Source organism: Haplochromis burtoni, unplaced genomic scaffold (genome assembly GCF_018398535.1).
Source record: "Haplochromis burtoni strain Fernald_Lab_line unplaced genomic scaffold, NCSU_Asbu1 Contig_257, whole genome shotgun sequence".
Taxonomy (NCBI): Eukaryota; Metazoa; Chordata; class Actinopteri; order Cichliformes; family Cichlidae; genus Haplochromis; species Haplochromis burtoni.
In genome coordinates, this window is record NW_024582618.1 from 680,319 (window position 1) to 694,340 (window position 14,022).

Genomic DNA, 14,022 nt, shown 5'->3' on the forward strand with positions numbered 1-14,022 from the left:
AGGACCAACAAGTTTATACAACTGCGAGACACTGATCCGTCTCTATGTCCGTCCATCCACAGTTCACAAGAATCTCTACAGGACTTTTGCACAGAATGATCAACTAATCCAAATCATGAACCAAGGTCAATGTTAAGTTCATACTTTTATGAGTTTTATGAGTAATTTTCTATATTTTTGTCTCTTTAATGGCCAAATGAGACACTACGTCATTGACATGCTGGTCTTTTAAAAAAATGGTGTAGACAACCAGCTTTCAATGGATGGACAAATAAATCCCTGATGACCTTTCAGCATATTGTGGTTCACAAGTATTAGAGGGAACTAGAGTGCTGCACACGTTTTTCAGGCTTTAGAAAATGTAACTCATGAGAGAGACTTTGGACTTCTCAGACTAGGGCAGATGAACCATTTACCTACCTCACAGCACAATGTTGTACTTTGTAGTTATGTATTAAAAAACTCATTCATATTGTTTCTAGAAAACATAGAAGTTGAAAAGTAAATATTAAATTATAGGAAAAATGTAAACCAACATAAAGTCGTACATAGGAAAACAACTTGAATGAGTTTGTCGTGAATTACAGTGCATTCTTAAAATAATGTCTGTTTTGACTTTAATAGTAATTTTATCAGTGGTCACACTTGCCGCCTCCACATGTGGCTATGAATGAATGAGACTGGGCATGTGCAAACTGAACCAGCAGTATTCTAATTGTTTTATAGCTACCTGGATTTTTTGTGTAGTGTTTGTTTGGATTGTGCAAAGCTTTACCCTTCTGCCTTTTCTTCTCCCTGATGCCCAAAATGCCGTGTGAGCCCATAATTACGTCGACTGTTGTTTCATGTGTACCAGCCTTACCTGGAGGATGTGGAGACTAATTCACGCGTGTTAAAATTGCTTTAATCTTCTGCGATGTGTGGTTGTTTCGTGCTGTCGTCAAGCAGTCTGAATGTTTTGTTCGCGTTTTGTGTGGGTGACTAAGAAAAAGAAAAGAAAGAAAAAGACGTGCTCGCTTGCTCGTGCGTGTGCCCAAAAAGAAAAAGAACTGCTTTTCTAAACAAACAACTGTCACCGAGCCTGAAATGAGCCCATTTCTGAAATTTGGCCTTGTCGTTCCACCAGGATTTAATATTGTTTATGAGGTTTGTGTGATTGCTAGCTGCATTTAAGGAAACAAACATTTTGTAACTGTGCAAAAGTTTTTGAGAATTTCAAGTCTGGATCTCCTGTCCTCCTTATTTCTCTCTCTCTAATCCCGCTGTTTACGTCTCCGTTCTTGCTCAAGGCATCCAGTCTAAATCCTACCGTTGTTTTGTTTTTGTTCCAAACCTGTTTCCTCTTTTTAAGAGATCCCTCTCTGGAGGGACAGCAATCAGGGCTGCGCCACCCCCACCCTGTCCTTGTGCAGCCTTAAAAGGCTTCCCCAGCTGGCGTTTTTCTTGATGGTGAGGGCTGAGTGTTTATTACTAAACGTTCTGCTCTCTAAACAGCCTCCCCCTCCTCCCACTGATCGGTTAACACACAGCCTGATGTGCGGACACAGTTCTTGGAAAAAGGGGGACCTGAATGCACATTTATCGAACTGAAATGTAATAAACAAAGACCCATATTGTGTCATCTACTCTGGGAATATGAGGCAACATCTGCTTCTTTTCTGCCAGCAGAGGGCTGTAAATTATATAAGGAAACAAGACAGTGTATGTCACCCAGGCTCTCAAAGCTGGGTTCAAACTTGCACACATTAGACAGAGATAAAAGTACAAGAAGAGCATCTTAGATGTTATAATATAAAAGTGTTGTTTTCTTGACTTTTTAAAATCATGGCCCGTATTTCATCCTGATTCATTATTAAGTTCTTGTGCTAAGATGAACCTGATTCATTTCTGACACACTACCACTACATCAAAAAAAAGTATATGCTTTCACTAAGCAGAGTGTGTCCTCTCCCTCAGGGGTACGGCTGACTGGTTTGGGGTGAGTAAAGACAGCGACAGCACCCAGCGATGGAGGAGGAAGAGCCTGCAGCACTGCAGTCATCTGTACGGGGGTCTGAAGACACAGGTGATGAGGGAGATGGAGCTTCACAGCCAAGACAATCTCTCCCTTGCCAGCACTGAGACCCCTCCTCCCCTCTACCTCCCACCCCTCCACCCCAGTCATCACCACTATGGCATGCAGAGGGTAGGCCTGCGCCAATGTGGGGGGGGCGCATGTTAGAGGGATGGAGACGTAGATGGGCACCTTTTCTTTCGTCACATTTCTCCCCCACCTCTCTCCTCCTGTTCTTCATGTCACATCTTGAAAATCGGGGTCGCTTTAGCGCCTTGCTTTGTTCGCTTTCGTAGGGTTCAATTGATGGGGTCTTAACAGAGAAAGAACTTTTTATTGACGATTTGTTTGACTAACCACATAAACAACAAGCCACTGAAAGTCACAATAATGAGTGCAGCACTGATATTAATTATACAGTTACAGATGACCTGTTTTTCCAAGTAGCATTTTTAAACACATTAGACGTCTTTAGAAAGCATCAATTATTTCTGTTGTTACACAAAAATATAATTATTTCAGAAAAAAAGAAAAATTACCAGGGTTAATATCATCAGTCCCAAGTTAAAACAGCAAAACTTTGAGCCGTCACTTTAGAAAGCATCAGCCCAAAAGTCAAAGAAGTCATTTTAGAGCTGAGAAAAAGAATTATTGAGAGAATGAGGTGGATATAGAAAGTTATCACAGCATTTCAAAGTTATAAGAACTGAAGAATCATCAAGAAATGTCTTCCTTCTCTCACCCCAACTGGTCCCGGCAGATGGCCCCGCCCCTCCCTGAGCCTGGTTCTGTCGGAGGTTTCTTCCTGTTAAAAGGGAGTTTTTCCTTCCCACTGTCGCCAAAGTGCTTGCTCATAAGGAGTCATATGATTGTTGGGTTTTTCTCTGTATCTATTATTGTACGATCTACTGTACAATATAAAGCACATTGAGGCGACTGTTGTTGTGATTTGGCTATATAAAGAAAATTGAATTGAATTGAATGAATTGAGTCACACAGTACACAGTAATACTAATGTAAGCATTCAAAATAAATCTAGGATGCTGGAAAAGCTGTGTTGAAATTCCTTGCTCTGTTAAATGCTTAAAAATTAAATTTTCATGGTGGGGGAGGGGAGGGGCTAATAATTCTGTACTCCTTTCATTGTGAATTCTGTGTAGCTAATAGCATGTCAGCGTAGCCCGCTAAGTGCTAGTAGCCTAAAAAGCCCTTGGTTTAGCAAATTTATCTGAAACTTTGCCCTTAATTTTAGTATAAAAGATACATACATACATACATAAAGCACATGTGAAGTAAAATCTACTTACCCCCTTTTACATCAATTTAACCCTAATATCGATTTGTATGTGCATCCCTGTTGCCTCTTCTGTTCTGTCGTGTCAATCGAGCTTAAAAGAAAAAGGTTGTGGTGAACCGACACACTTGTGCGACGCGTTGTGTTTGTGTGCAGATCGTAGACCCCCTGGCTCGGGGTCGTGCCTTCCGCAATGTGGAAGAAGTAGACGGCTTGAGCACCCTGCAAACTCCCATGACGCCCGGCACAGCTTCCCTCTGCTCATTTTCCAGCTCCCGCTCTGCCCTCAATCGTCTCCCACGACGACGCAAGCGAGAATCTGTCGCCGTCATGAGTCTCAAGGCGGCGGCGGCGCTAATGAAGGTGTATATTTGTTGTTTATTCCAGAATTCCTACCTAAGACGGTCTTGCTGTCTTTGAATTCTTCTACACTGCTGCCTGTCAAGATAGTCATGCATGTTCCTCCTTCTTGGTATTAAAAGCTCATGCAACAGATTCTAGTAAGATAGCCCATAAAAGGACTTTGATTTACATTAAGTTATTTCTTATTTGTCCCAGAAAAAATACACTTACCATAATGATTTGGCAGTTTTTTTTCTGTACACAAGCATGTTGTGTAAAACAGGAGATTTGCGTGTCCTGTTGGGGATTAAAGTCAGGCGCTATACTTTACAGCAGTGTGCACGTGACTGTCCTTGTGTGAACCACGAGCTACAGAACACATATGTAAAGCAATTATGCTGCTGTTCAGAGTGTGTGTGTGTGTGGTGGGGGGGGGGGATTACTGGGGGTTTTACCAGCAGATGATCCGTGACAACACCAGTGAATGCTCAGTTTCCCTCTCCTTCTGTTGAGCTTCTTCCCAACTTCTCTTTTCTTAAAAGTAAAATAAATAAATAAATAAATAAATAATGCAGATCGAACAAGCAATGACAATCAAGTAGACCAGTATGGGGAAAGCCATAATGATCCACTTGGGAAAGTAAATCTGTTGGGCATTTTTCTGGTTGCTACAGTGACAGACAGGCCAAAAAACATGATACTTAGATATTTCATTTAAGTGTGACGCCGAGGGGTTCATAGGTGAGCAGGTTAGAGCTTTTTCACTATTACCATGAACCCAGTGAGCCACCTTGTGGCTCTCATTTCGCAATGATAAAGTAATACCTTTATTATTAAGGTGCTTTTGTCGATGTGATTTAGAAAATTTCCTCCATCTTTGTTTGAAATGTCCTGTTTATGATCGTTTCTCAGGGCCGGACGTTAGGCGAGAGCACCGCTGGGCGGCGGCGCAGACGGAGTTTCATGCCTCCTAGTTTCTTCGAAGATGACACTGCGGATTTCCCCGATGACCTAGATACTTCTTTCTTCACCAGAGTGAGCAGTGGACACACTCTCCCAAAGCGACTTTTAGTCACTGTGACATTCATTTGAATTCACAGATTGATAAAGCTTGCATTTTTTCGTTCAGGATAAGAACTTCCTGCAGCATAATTTTCAGTTCTGCAGTCTTCTGCAATCTTCTGAATGCGATAGCCCGCAGAGACTTTATGTAGCAAAAACATGTGTGCTTATTTCTGTGAAATAAATTAAAAATACTGTCTACGGTGTATTTATGAGATGAGTCTTTGCAGGAAGGCCTGCAGGATGAGTTGTCCAGCTATGCTGACGAGGTTTTTGAGACTCCGTCGGAGGCTGCCCTCAAACAGCTAGATGAGAGCGAGCTCACGGGAAGCGCTCTGGATAGGAACGAACTAGAGAGGAGTCATCTCATGATGTAGGTCTCCACCGTATCCTTCACATGCACACAAAAAAATGAAAGGAGTTGCAATCCCTTAGAATGCTTCCTCCTCCCCGATTCAGGCCTTTAGAGCGAGGGTGGCGGAAGGCAAAATCCGGCTCTGCGGTCCAACCCAAAGTCCGCCTGAAACAGGAGGTGGTGAGCGTCAACAGCCATCAGCAGCGAGGGCAAAGAATCGTGGTTCCGGTTAAGAAGCTTTTTGCCAGAGAGAAGAGGCCGTACGGGCTGGGCATAGTCGGACGTCTCACTAACCGGTCGTATCGCAAACGCATAGACAGCTACGTCAAGCGGCAGATTGAAGACATGGATGATCACAGGTGAGACGGGATGTGGCTGTTTAGAAATGTTTAAATGCAAAAAGTAAACAATGCATTAAAAATGCTTCCCTCTCCAGGCCTTTTTTTACCTACTGGATCACCTGCGTCCACCTGCTCATTACCATTCTGGCTGTCACCATTTACGGTATTGCCCCTATCGGCTTCTCGCAACACGAAACTGTCGACTCGGTAAGTAAAGTGTTCGACTTTTATAAGGGTTTAATGCTGCTTTGTTACAAATTTTTGAATATTGAGATTTTTATTTTTTATTATTTTTTTATTTTTGAGGTGCTGAGGAACAAGGGGGTTTACGAAAACGTGAAGTTTGTGCAACAGCAAAACTTCTGGGTGGGTCCGAGCTCTGTAAGTACTTCCAGTCTTTTATCCACCGCCTTTCACACTACTGAAAATCGCAGGCGAGTTTGAATCTCAGTGACCTCTGCCTCAAGGTCAGAGGTCAGAAGTCGAGTTTTCTAAAAATCTTGTGAATGCGATAATTCAAGAACAAAGTGATGTAGAATTGAAAGAGGCTGTACGCCCTCTTTAACCATAAGTGTATATAATCTGCTCATGCATTCATGAACACTTGTTGTATTAGCTACTAATACACACAAATATCATATAAATACAATGTATAAATAGTACAATAAAGCAATGGAAAAATGGTTAAGTGTTAGTTAAAAGTTAAATGATTCAAACGCATGTCGAAATTAAATGGATGTATGATTTTTGACTAAATAAAGGAATAAATGGTTAAAATATACATTTTCTGTTGTAGTAGTATTTAAACACACCAGGTTCCATATTTAAATTAATGACACAATCTTCAGTTGAAATGAATGCGCAAATGTATTTGTTTGTTTCCTGTGGCTGGTGTCTTGAAAGACTTATTTGACAGAGGCGTAGTGTTAGGATCTACATGGACATTTTTCTTTTCAAATTGTCACATCATCTCTTCTTCGCCACAGGAAGCGCTGATTCACCTGGGAGCCAAGTTTTCCCCGTGCATGCGTCAGGATGAAGAGATCCACAAGCTGATCCAGGAGAAGCGAGCACTAGAGAGAGAATCGGGCTGCTGTGTGAGGAATGATCGCTCCGGCTGCCTGCAGACTCTACAGGAGGAGTGTTCGGTCAGTCACACCAGCTTAGATTTGAAAGAGCACCAACAATGACCTGTTTATTTCAGGCACACTATGATTTTATTGAAACTTGTGCTCAGAAAATGATACCTTACTGATGGGCAGGTCACCTACCAATTGGAAGGTTGATGATTTGATCCCTGTCTGCTCCAGTCTGCATGCCAAATATCTTTGGGCAAGATATTAACCCCAAGTTGCTCTCTGATGCTGTTGGAGTGTGTATGCATGTTAGGTAGAAAACAGTGAATGAAGCAAGTTGTGTAAAGCACTTTCAGTACTCAGATAGTGCTATACAAGAACCAGTCCATTGACGTATAGTGTCAGTGCATTCTGAATCTACATGGCATGTCTTTGCTCTGCAGAGCACACTGGCAGTGTGGGTGAAGTGGCCTCAGCACCCCAGTGCTCCTTCTTTGAACAGTGAACTCCGGCAACATGGTGCCGTTTGCCATCAGGACCCCAGGTAACATGATTATCACTCTTCAGCTTTAATAGAAAACAAATTTGGATGAAGGACTCATAACTTAAGACAAGAGCAACAGTCTGCCGGACAGACTTTGTTTTTATCCATGTGTGGGCTGAGCTGTTGGAGCTGACTTACCCTGCTGGAAGACGTCAGTGTTCACTCTTATTTCTTGTACTTTTCATTTTGCAGAATCTGTCTGGAGCCAGCCTCTGTTTCACCGCATGAGTGGCCGGATGACATCACTTCTTGGCCTGTAAGTGCACTAACATGTTATCAGTCTAACCTCACAACATCCATGCTAAACAGGCCACTGTTCGGAAACTAGGAGATACATTTCCACTGAAGTCTTTAAGCATTTTTCAGTGTTACAGCTAAAATTCGTAACCAAAACCAAACCCTACCCCTAACTCCAGATGGGGCAAGTGTTCATCTGATACTATTATTTATCAACGAGTAGATACATGGATCAGGTAGTATCAGATAGCAATGATTCTGTTTCTAAGCCAGTCATATACCAAAAGGCTAAGATGTCTGATTATACAACTGTAGCTCAGTACAACTGTACTGCAAGAGAGTCTCTAAAGACTGATGTAATATTGCATTTAAGTGGTTTGGTTCAAGTCAATGTGAGGCAAACAGTTGTCTCCTTGTGTGTGTGTGTTTTTTCTTTCTAAACTGTTGTAACTGTAATCCGATGAGAAACTTTCACTGTGGTTTTGATCTGTAGGTTTGCACAAGGTTCAACTCGGGGAATCACACTAACCTCCCCCACATTGATTGCACCATCACAGGCCGGCCCTGCTGCATCGGAACCAAAGGACGGTGAGGATCGGGATCACTTATTTACAACACATGCTCAGTAACAGCGTCAAACATTAACAGTATCTTTATGGTGCAGTGAAAAAAGGAACTGATCCACCTTTTGATTACATAATACATGTGTTTGAATAAAAGATTAGTACACTGATCTCTACTTAAAAACCTGAATTCGTGTTGCAGGTGTGAAATAACTTCTAGAGAGTACTGTGATTTTATGCATGGCTACTTCCATGAGGAGGCTACTCTCTGCTCACAGGTAGGACAAACAGCACACACACACCTTTTTTAACTGCATGTTTAAAAACAGTGGCCAGTGTAAATTTGCTCCTTTAAGTGAGAGCCTGGTGATTTAAAACATTGTTGCTCCAGGTGAGGCTCGAACTCACAACCTCGGCATTGCTCTGCAGGTTACTGTCGTATAAGTACCGCGCGCTGACCGATTGCGCCACTGGAGCCTACAGCACACAGTGCAACAGAATGGACTGTGGACTGCATTCACCTCTGGCACATTCCACCACAAGGTGGCAGCAGAGCATCACTGACTGTTGTAGCCGTAACCCTGACTGATTGTATTGTTGTTTTCATTTGTGCCAGGTGGCCTGCATGGACGATGTCTGCGGTTTGCTGCCTTTCCTCAACCCAGAGGTCCCTGATCAGTTCTCTCGGCTCTGGTTGTCCCTGTTTCTTCATGCTGGGTGACTGCACTCTTCCTTTCTCCCTTCAGTGTTTAAAGCAGCCATGAAGATGTTAAATTATGGGAAAAACTTAGTTGCCTGAATACTTCAGTGAAAATGTGCATGCATTTGTGGAATGTTAAGGATAACTGGTTGCTTGTCCCTGCAGAATTCTGCACTGCTTGGTTTCGGTGTTGTTCCAGATGACGGTGCTGAGGGATATAGAGAAGTTGGCTGGCTGGCTCAGAATCTCTATTATCTACATGCTCAGTGGCATCACTGGCAACCTGGCCTCTGCCATCTTCCTGCCCTATAGAGCAGAGGTACAAGCTGATGTTGATGTTACCAAAAAATATCATAGTTATACATTGTTTTCATTTAGTCGATCTGTGTGCGATCTATTGGTGCCTGTCTTTTTCCTCCCAGGTGGGTCCTGCTGGCAGCCAGTTCGGCATCCTGGCTTGTCTTTTTGTGGAGCTGTTTCAGAGCTGGCAGATCCTCGAGCGACCGTGGCGAGCGTTTGCTAAGCTGTTGGCCATCTCTGTGTTCTTCTTCTCTTTTGGTTTGCTTCCCTGGATCGACAACTTTGCCCACATCTGTGGTTTCGTTTCCGGATTCTTCCTGTCCTTCGCCTTCCTCCCATACATCAGGTAAGTGACTATTGCTCTGTGTGCTTTTCTATCCAGGCTTTACTGCATTGGCAGTACATTCGAGGCCATTTTAATGCTAAGAAATGAAGCAGCTGCTAATCAGATGCTTTCTAGATGGTATTACATGGTAGGTCAAAATGTGACCGCACTTTTATGTGTGTTCAGTCCAGCTCTTGTGTAGCCCTTGTGTAGCTAGCATACCTCAGTGTTGTCTGATGGAGTAGAGGGATTAACTGAAGGGCCAGATGCATCTCTTAAACACTTTCATCTACTGTTTATCTGCTTCTACTACTTCTCCTTTCCTCTTTTCTTTTATCTTTTCTATGTTTTTTAAGACAGGCTGCTAGTAACAAAGTGCCTAAAGATACAGTTTAAAACAGATTCTGAACACGAGTGAAAAAGCAGTCAGTGTCCAAAGAAAAGCTGTGAAAGACCTTCAGAAAGCCTGGAGGACTATTGCTGAAGGAAGGTCTGACTCCTTGGAAGCAAAATATAAAGAAATGAAAGGAATGGTTCACATGTTGTGGAAATTGAAGAGACTGAAAACTGTTGCCACTACTTTATATTTAAAGCTAAATTAAGCTGGCGCTAGTTAGCTTAGCTTAGCATTCACTTGACTTACCTCTAGATTCTTTATTCTTTCCTTTGACTGAACGTTTCCTCAGTCTATATGCAGTGTTTTCATTCCCTTCATCACTTTCATGATTTAAGAAGTTTGATGCAAAACAATGACCGTTCTCTGAGGGAAGTAATGATGTCACTGTTGTTTTGTTGTTGTTTTTTTTCACCCACCAGCTTCGGCCGTTCCGATATGTACCGAAAGCGAGTCCAAATCTGCGTCTTCCTGCTGATCTTCCTGGGTCTGTTCTCCGCTCTGGCCGTTCTCTTCTACATCTACCCCGTGAAGTGCGACTGGTGCGAGTACCTCACCTGCATCCCCATCACAGACAAGTTCTGCGAGAAGTACGACCTAAACGCACACCTCCTCTGACTGTTAGTCCTTGGAGTCCAAGCTGATGTCCACTGATAAGATTAGGATGTGTGAAATGGTGCTTGGCAGCACTTACGACTGATAAAACCATCAGTATTTCTAGATTTTGTACGGACTGGTGAATTCCAGATGTATTTTTTCAATATACAAAACAACATGCATGAAAGCCTTCAATATGCATGAAAACAAGGAGAACAATGGACTAATAACTGATCTGTGTGTGACTGATCTTGTCCTGGGCTAATCAATGTCCACTTGCACTGGCCAGTAACAGTACACCTTAGTGGCCACATGGAAGTTTTAATTGGTACTTTTTACCCAGCAGTCACAGCTTCCTGGACGCTCTGCCGTGAACTCTAAGGACACAAGGCTCTAAATTCATCAGCGTGCCTTACTGATACAGCACAGCCTCTAACTTTAATGTCTGTGGAAACTGCTTTCAGACACAAATCATGTCAAATATGTTTTTTACTTCAGTATTTGGAGGCTGGAATGCCATTTTTGTTTATTTGTTTACCACTCTGGAAACCACAGCCTTTAAAGCACTCCAGTCACAAATGGATGTTCTGTTTTTTTAATATTCACCTCTTTTTTTATATATATTTGTTTACAAAAAACAACAACAAAAACAAAAACAGGTGGGTTTATGCGCTCAATCGTAGAAAGCTGTTAAAAGGTGAATTTGTGTATGTGTGTGTGTTTTATTAAAAGTGGTGGCGTTTTAGCTACCTGGCAATGAACACAAGAGGACAAAATCTGTGACTGTGTGTTGTCTGTTCTCAGATAGCCAGAGATTGATGCTTAAACTCACAACCTCAGCATTGCTTCATAAGTTAGTACTCCACTCTACCAGACTGCACCACTGGAGCCCACTGTGTCTGTGGTTTTTGAGTTTGTGAATTGTCATGAATGACTGTGTCTCGCACAGATCTTTTTTTTAGATGTGTCCTTGATCCAACACAGCTGATTTAAATGGCTAAATGACCTCCTCAACATGTCCTGAAGTTCTCCAGAGGCCTGTTATGAACTAATCATTTGATTCAGGTGTGTTGACCCAGGGTGCGATCTAAAACCTGCAGGACTCCAGCCGTTGAAGCCTGGAGTTCCCCACCCCTATTTTAGACCATGGTTGACAACCAGGGGCAGAACTGGCCTGGGAAAGACTCCAATCTGGTCCGCTGAATGGCTTTGGAAAAGCCACATTTTTTGGACTTTTTCTGATAACGACACCCCATCCCCACCACCACAGCTGCTCATATTGCACCACAGTAATCAAGTAATAGATAAACAATAAAATAACAAAAAAGTTCCTGTTTTTTCACTACTGACTATATAAATGTATATTTATTTACAACAAATCCACAAAAAAGGCCATTTTCTGTGAGTTAACACAGAAACTTTGTTTTATAATTACAGGACAGTCTGGCCAGTGAGCTACCAGATCATTTTCTGTCATTTTACACATTTATTTCTTAACTTTGAAGTTGTGTTTTTAATACATTAACATCATTAATCACTCCTTGAAATGGAGAATCCATTATAATACACAGAATTCAAAAACACGTACACTTTTTGTTTCAGTGAATATAGATATTTTACTTTACGTTACTGCTAACAGAAGTGATTCTTTTTAAAATTCTGAGTATGGTATGTCATAATGAAATTGGCATATAAACTGACCTTTTCGGTTTGTCAGATAATCAGTAACCCTCTCTTGGGCACGCAGAAAGAATCAAATCAGATGTGACGCCTCGTGAGTGCAATAACGTAAGCCGACAATGATGATAGTGCCCTTTTACACTGAAACTATAAACACCATTAAATACTGATGGCTAATTTCTTAACACTGGTCAGAGCCGGACAAATAGAAGTCTTGCTGCGTTTGGGGAACGGCCAATAGATGGCAACCCGAGACCAATAACTTACAGGTTGGGGTGCAACATGACCGCCACTGAGGGTGCGAAGCTCAAATTACAGCAATGCTGTTGTGGTGTTTTCGGGGATTTGAATGTCATTAATTCAAGCAGAAGGTTTATTAGCGTGCAGAGCGCTTATTGCGGCCCCTGATGCTCACCGCGTGTTGCACCGATGGGTTTGTTGACGCCGGCGCTTTCTTCCTCCTCTCTTTGAGCGCGCACGGACACACGCACATGCTGGCGTTTGCATGCACATACACACGTGTGATTGCTCTGGCATTCATTAAGTCTTGTCTGTAATTGACTCTAAATAAGTGCGCACTTATGCTAGAGAGGAGCTAAGAGGACAACACTGATCTGCATACACAATGGAGCAGAAGTCGTCTTTGTACGACTAGCTGGAGTTGACTTTGGTGTTGTGATAATTGTTGTCCTACTCTCTTTTATTATTAATATGCAACTGGGCCAGGAATGCAGGATTAACAATTAATTGACAATTAATTAATTAATCTAAAAATCTCATATTTGATCAAAATCCAGCTTGATTAGATGCTTTAAGACAGTTCTGCAAGCATGAAAGAAAAAACAGTAACGCTTCATAATACAGCCTGTGCAAGGGTGTAATTCCCCAGTAATTAAATGGACTTTAAATTGAATTGTAATTATAAGAAACAAACAAATAATAATTATATATGAATGCATAAAAAGAAAGAAAGACAGATAAATTTAAAAAAGAAAAGTTCCCCACTCCTTACAGCTTGAGGGCCCTGCACAGTATCTTTACTGTTCCTATGACTGCGCTCTTCTGGACCGAGATCTTGGATGTTCCTGGGATCTGGAAACACTGGCCCAGTTTGGGGTTTCTGCCCCGACTGCTGCGATTACCACTGGGACCACTGTTGCCTTCACCCTCCACCCTATTTCCCCAGCTTCTCCTGTTCCTTCTTCCTGATATTGCTGTCACTTTCTATCACTATCACTTGGTTTGTCCGTCTGTATCTAGAAGTTCCACAGGATCTTTGCTTGGTTATGGTCAACCACCTTAGGGCCATCTCCCAATTTGACTCCCATTTTCCCCTATACTATGCCAGCCACTTGGTTCTGGTGTTCCATGTATGCCCTGCCTGCTAGCCTCTTGCTCCCTGCTGTTATGTGCTGGATTGTCTCAGGGGTATCTTTGCACACCCTGTACCTGGGGACCTGCCTGGTGTGGTGTCCTGGTTCCTCAACAACTGAGCCGGTATGGCTTCAGTTATGTGTCTCTCAATCATACCCCAAAGTAAGCTTGAGAAGGACCTAGCCAGGGGACACTTACTGGACGTTTGCCATGGTCAGGATTCAAACCCCAAACCTTTTGTTCCAAAGGCTGTTTTTTTTGTTTGTTGTTTTGTAATCACCAGCCGATTGTGTTAACTTGCAGTGTTTTTTTTTTTTAATGAATTTGATTATACGTTGATCAAGTCGAGACTGCCAGTAACCGAGTTGAGATTTTTATACGTAGCATTTAAGTGAAATAAAACTTGAGCACTATAAAAAATCACTGCACTGCTTTGTTTGCACAATTTCTACAGTTGGAACTGTCTGGACTCTTTGGACAGCATGGTGGCACAGTGGGTGGATAAATGGGTAACACTGTTGCCTCACACGAAGAAGGCGCCGAGTTCAACCTCCTTTTTCTCTGTGGGATTATTTAAATTTCATAAACTAAAACTTTGTGGTGATTTGTGATTTTATACTATAAGAAGTCTCCTATGATCTCCTTTTTCTGTGTTGTGTTTAATCTGTATGGCTGAGCAACTAACAGTGACAAGTTAATGACCCTGCGTACAATTCCTGAAAAATAATCTCATTCTGTCATCTACTGGCTGCTTGGTGTAATTAAGGCAGCACCCAAAGCCATTA

At 42.2% G+C, this 14,022-nt stretch overlaps 1 protein-coding gene and 1 non-coding gene across 5 annotated transcripts in view; one reads left to right on the plus strand and one right to left on the minus strand.

The window, feature by feature from the left end:
* rhbdf1b (rhomboid 5 homolog 1b (Drosophila)) overlaps positions 1–10,959 on the plus strand; it is a 40,007-nt gene extending 29,048 nt beyond the window's left edge. For 2 of the 4 annotated variants that reach the window (XM_005939103.3, XM_005939105.3), the window contains 16 exons: positions 1,957–2,185; positions 3,504–3,710; positions 4,602–4,724; positions 4,982–5,124; positions 5,211–5,465; positions 5,543–5,654; positions 5,754–5,828; positions 6,434–6,595; positions 6,967–7,067; positions 7,260–7,323; positions 7,798–7,892; positions 8,070–8,145; positions 8,484–8,584; positions 8,733–8,886; positions 8,990–9,213; positions 10,009–10,959. In XM_005939103.3, coding sequence (XP_005939165.1) covers positions 1,957–2,185; positions 3,504–3,710; positions 4,602–4,724; positions 4,982–5,124; positions 5,211–5,465; positions 5,543–5,654; positions 5,754–5,828; positions 6,434–6,595; positions 6,967–7,067; positions 7,260–7,323; positions 7,798–7,892; positions 8,070–8,145; positions 8,484–8,584; positions 8,733–8,886; positions 8,990–9,213; positions 10,009–10,204 — 2,317 coding nt within the window. In that variant the 3' untranslated portion in view covers positions 10,205–10,959. The remainder of the gene's footprint in view (positions 1–1,956; positions 2,186–3,503; positions 3,711–4,601; positions 4,725–4,981; positions 5,125–5,210; positions 5,466–5,542; positions 5,655–5,753; positions 5,829–6,433; positions 6,596–6,966; positions 7,068–7,259; positions 7,324–7,797; positions 7,893–8,069; positions 8,146–8,483; positions 8,585–8,732; positions 8,887–8,989; positions 9,214–10,008) is intronic. The other 2 variants (XM_042227363.1, XM_042227364.1) reach the window with 2 other exon arrangements.
* trnai-uau lies at positions 8,251–8,344 on the minus strand. The gene is made up of 2 exons: positions 8,307–8,344; positions 8,251–8,286 (listed from the first exon to the last, which is right to left on the minus strand). It is a non-coding gene; the product is annotated as a tRNA-Ile (tRNA).
* Positions 10,960–14,022: the final 3,063 nt, after the last annotated feature.